General features: G+C 38.2%; 1 protein-coding gene across 1 annotated transcript in view; it reads right to left on the bottom strand.

Annotated features, from left to right (window-relative positions):
- The window catches only part of MSX2 (msh homeobox 2), a 7,296-nt gene that overhangs the window by 1,927 nt on the left and 369 nt on the right, over nucleotides 1-5,000 (bottom strand). The window contains exon 1 of the mRNA XM_056569420.1: nucleotides 4,768-5,000. This exon is cut by the window's right edge and continues 369 nt beyond it. Coding sequence (XP_056425395.1) covers nucleotides 4,768-5,000 — 233 coding nt within the window. The remainder of the gene's footprint in view (nucleotides 1-4,767) is intronic.

The raw sequence follows: 5,000 nt of genomic DNA, 5'->3' as shown, positions 1-5,000 counted from the left end.
TAGATAGATATAGAAATAGATAAATAACAGATAGGAGATAGATAGATATGAGATAGATGATAGATAAATAGATAGATATGAGATAGATAGATAAATAGATAGATAGAAAGATAATTTGGCCTCCTTTTGGCTTCCAACCATAGAAATAATACAGTTCTATGTGGGATGACAAGTTCAGCATTGTAAAGCTGCGTTACTAATTCCCAAGGCCACACACATTCACCAGGCTCGGCTCCAGCTATCCTAAAGACAAGATTGTTACCTTCTCTACGATCACCTACGATTTTATGGGGTTTGACAATGTCACTTATCAATGGCTTTTTTTCACCTCTAATAAAACTTCAAAGAACCTTCCCAAGGTCTCTATAGAGTTTATAGCAATGAAACTCGTGTGTTAATTGTACTTACTACAGTTTAGCAGACTGAGTGTATTTGTAAATTCGCACAAAAATTCTAATATACATAATACAGCCCTACAAATCAACAAATACAGATGTAGCAGAGCTGTGCTGTAATATCAGCTGTGTGACCAGATAGGACTGTGAGTTGTCCGGCTATATATGTATACACATTAAGGTAAGATAGCTTGATATAGACCTCAGAATACAGGAATTTGGAACTACAGAAAATTGTGTAAACCTAGAACAACATAGTGCTCCGAATTTACTTGCAAGAAATAAAAATAAAAAAGCATTGACCAAGTAATCTTTGATGGATCTAATGGCAGGATTTATAGTACAAAAACGTAAAAAAAAAAACTATTTAAAAGTGATACAACTATATGTATTGGATTCCACTAGTTTGTTTCAGTTGTACAAACAAAAGAAAAAAAACACAAACTGACTAAATGTAACAAAACGAGTGATTTTATTGTCTTCTATCCAAAAGTACAAAATAAAATAATAAAACTATACAGATCGATCTGTGCTCACCTAGGTGTCACGTGTTTTTCTTTATGGAATTGTTCCTGCAACTAATCTAAACTGACTGGACAACTGATACATAAAAGGGATAAATAAAAGGATTGCACTTTTCATCGGTGTTTCTACTATTTTTACTTTTATTTGGTTCCCTTATAAGGTTATATACAGATCATGTTGAGCTCTTTGGATCATTAAATAATATAAATCTAGAAAACAATGCAGAGTTTAAGGAGGCATTCATCAGTTTACAGAAATCCAGATAATAATTATAGTAATAAAAAGAATCGTAAAAAATGTGTTTCTGTTTTAAAGTTCTCTGATATTTAACTAATATCCCACTTAAATCCCAATTAAATTATTGATTGTTTCTAGATAATTTAATATATGGATTGATTTAGATAATTTAATATATTATACATTTTTTGCCTTTATTTATATATATATTTTTTTAAAGATATCCCATGACTATAGTCATATTTTAAAATTATTAAAACTATTGCACCTCATATTTGTTTCTTTTCTTTTGCTGGTTTACATTGATGATGAATATCAATATTCAGAAAAAATATAATTTATTCTATTATTTTGTCTACACTACTTTGCACCCCACAAGAGCTAACAATATTAACATTTTTCCTGTTGTTCCTATGTGACAGCTTTTCATTTTAAGAACATTCCAGGGTGACTTAGAAACTAAGCTGTTCTTAAAGCTTTATTAGTAACCTGCTTGTATTTAATCGCATTTAATTCTTTTCTTTAGATTATTCCGTCAAGTCAATCTCAATTGAAGAATGGCCTCGGTGAGTAACAACCTGGTGGATTTATTTAACAAGATTTGCTTCTTCGTCTGTGGAAAGCAGTTTATTTTTTATTTTATTTTTTTTTGTGTTTTTTTATTTTATGTTATTATTTATTTTGTGTTTTTTCTGTGTTTAGTTTTTTTTGTGCTTTTCATTTAGAATTGAGAAATGTGATATATTAACCCTACACTTACACCTCAATAGTTTTTAAGTAATGATATTAAATCCCCCAAATAATCAAATATAGTAGAACATAAGGGCCTGGGTGCGACATGGGGCTCACTATACAAGGCCAAGGTACCAATGTATCATAATTATTCAAATGTCAGTGTTTCCTCTGTCTGACGCCCTGATAAAGCATGGGGAGGGGGTATTGACTAAGCATCAGGTATCAATGATGTCAGAGAACAGGAAGCTATTACAGGCCTCATTGCAGGTGTACAACACTCCCATCAGGACCCACTTCTTCACACAGAAATTCCATTGCCATTCAATTTCCTTAGCTGGTACCTGTAATTAATATTACAGATAGGGAGCTACTTTGCAGACACAGATGCAGGGTTATGCCATCATATCTTGGTCTCCAACCTGTGGCTCTTCATCTTTTGTGAAACTACAACTCTCAGCATGCCCTGACAGGTGGGAGTAGTGCCACTAGAATGAAAAGTTTGGAGATCACAGCTATGACATGATGGTTTGGGGTTTATATTTAAAGTATTGCAACCCGTTAATACACAGACATACCCTATTGTGACACTATAAAGTTCTACAAATCTAGGTGGAATGCTAAAATTACTGTATAGGTCATAGTGTTTCCAAACCAGGGTGCCTCCAGCTGTTGCAAAACTACAACTCCCAGCATGCCCGGACAGCCGAAGGCTGTCCGGGCATGCTGGGAGTTGTAGTTTTGCAACAGCTGGAGGCACCCTGGTTGGGAAACACTATGACCTATACAGCTGGGATTTGTAGTTTTGCAACAGCTGGAGGCACCCTGGTTGGGAAACACTATGACCTATACAGCTGGGATTTGTAGTTTTGCAACAGCTGGAGGCACCCTGGTTGGGAAACACTATGACCAATACAGCTGGGATTTGTAGTTCTGCAACAGCTGGAGGCACCCTGGTTGGGAAACACTATTATTTATACAGCTGGGATTTGTAGTTTTGCAACAGCTGGAGGCACCCTTGTTGGTAAACACTATGACCTATACAGTTGGGAGTTGTAGTTTTGCAACAGCTGGAGGCACCCTGGTTGGGAAACACTGACCTATACAGCTGGGATTTGTAGTTTTGCAACAGCTGGAGGCACCCTGGTTAGGAAACACTATTATTTATACAGCTGGGATTTGTAGTTTTGCAACAGCTGGAGGCACCCTGGTTGGGAAACACTATGACCTATACAGCTGGGATTTGTAGTTTTGCAACAGCTGGAGGCACCCTGGCTGGGAAACACTATTATTTATACAGCTGGGATTTGTAGTTTTGCAACAGCTGGAGGCACCCTGGTTGGGAAACACTATGACCTATACAGCTGTGATTTGTAGTTTTGCAACAGCTGGGGGCACCCTGGTTGGGAAACACTATGACCTATACAGCTGGGATTTGTAGTTTTGCAACAGCTGGAGGCACCCTGGTTGGGAAACACTATGACCAATACAGCTGGGATTTGTAGTTTTGCAACAGCTGGAGGCACCCTGGTTGGGAAACACTATGACCCATACAGCTGGGATTTGTAGTTTTGCAACAGCTGGAGGCACCCTGATTTGGAAACACCGGTATATAGGTTCTACCTGCCTTATGGTCAACATATATTTATATTGATTCCGAGTAGAATCATGTCGCGTTCATGTATTGCGCTATGTCCTATGCAAGTATAGGTTACTGGGTTGAGTTTTGACATAATTTCACTTTAGGGTGAATATGAATAATAAATCATATTTCTGCAATTCGTCTAGGAGGAAATGACTAATATCATGGCATTTAAGCTCCTCCATGATAAATGGGGGTGACATAAGGTTGATATAATGTGACATTCTTGCTATGATATTTAATGCAATCTGCAGTATTAACTAGGATTGAGATAAATGTTACATTTTATATTTAATATATATATATATATGGAAAATATAGACATTTAGCATAGCTCATCCTAATCTCAGGAATTGTTGTCTGTGGTTTCCATAGGTCTATTTATCTATCTACAACAATACATAGACCGAGCCAAGCATAGATGTTTACATTGAACCTTTTTCAATTGGTGTCAATCTTATTTGTGGCATTAATTGTAGTAATTACATTTATTGTGGATAATGATGCTGTAAAGTGAATGGGAGCAGTGTTCTACATGAGAAGCATAGCAAGCCGCATGTCTCCTCTTCTCAGTGGCTTATTAACTTTACACCACAAACCATCTCAACAATCCCTTTATTGTTTCAGCCCTCAACAAACACATGTATTGAAGTGCTCATCTGAAGATACCATGAAGATCTTAAATAAACATCCGGATCCCATGATTCTCATCTGCCACACACCAACCAGCCAGATCTTTGCTGTGTGCTGCAGAAGTGCAGTCGGATCAAGGGTTCAAAGACACTACTGCTTGACGGTCGCACAGAGAGCTATCAGTATGCATAGAGATAGGCTGCGTGTACGGGCACTTGCCAAGCGCAAATGAAAGTTGTGCACTATATGCTACAAATATGGTTTAGTCTAGAGCTCATCCATCACATAGAATATGTAACTAACTGCAGGATTGACCTGTATGAGCTGGAATTAATAACAGGGAAACTTAGTTCACGCTTAACCTGTTCACTGCCAGATTGCGACAGAGCCTGACAATAAGTAGATTATACCTAAACTACAGCCTCCACAGAGTTGCAGTGCTCATGGAACAGGAATGATGGAGTTATGGGGGATTGATATCAGAGCAGCCAGGTTCAATTAGGAAGATGAAAGCGTCTGCACCGACTCTACATGAAATCAGAGCCTTGCGCTGGAGATATACATCTCTATGGCACCAGTAACATGAATGTGGCATAAACTTACTTGGTGGAGGGGAGTAGCTGCCTCCTTCCTTGGCCCATGCAGTCCCATCTTCTGAGTTTTCCGATTTCACAGATGAAGTTTCAAAGTTTTTTGTAACCCCAGGGGGGCTGGGACTCTCTCTGCTCCCGACCCCCAAATGCAGGTGTCTTGGGTTGCTACTTGCTCCAGGAGCCTCCAAGCCACGTAGATGGGACACTTCCTTAGGAATCCTCTTATCAGCCATGAGGGCTTCC

The sequence above is a fragment of the Hyla sarda genome, chromosome 4 (genome assembly GCF_029499605.1).
Source record: "Hyla sarda isolate aHylSar1 chromosome 4, aHylSar1.hap1, whole genome shotgun sequence".
Classification (NCBI taxonomy): domain Eukaryota; kingdom Metazoa; phylum Chordata; class Amphibia; order Anura; family Hylidae; genus Hyla; species Hyla sarda.
This window is presented reverse-complemented; position numbering and strand designations above follow the sequence as displayed.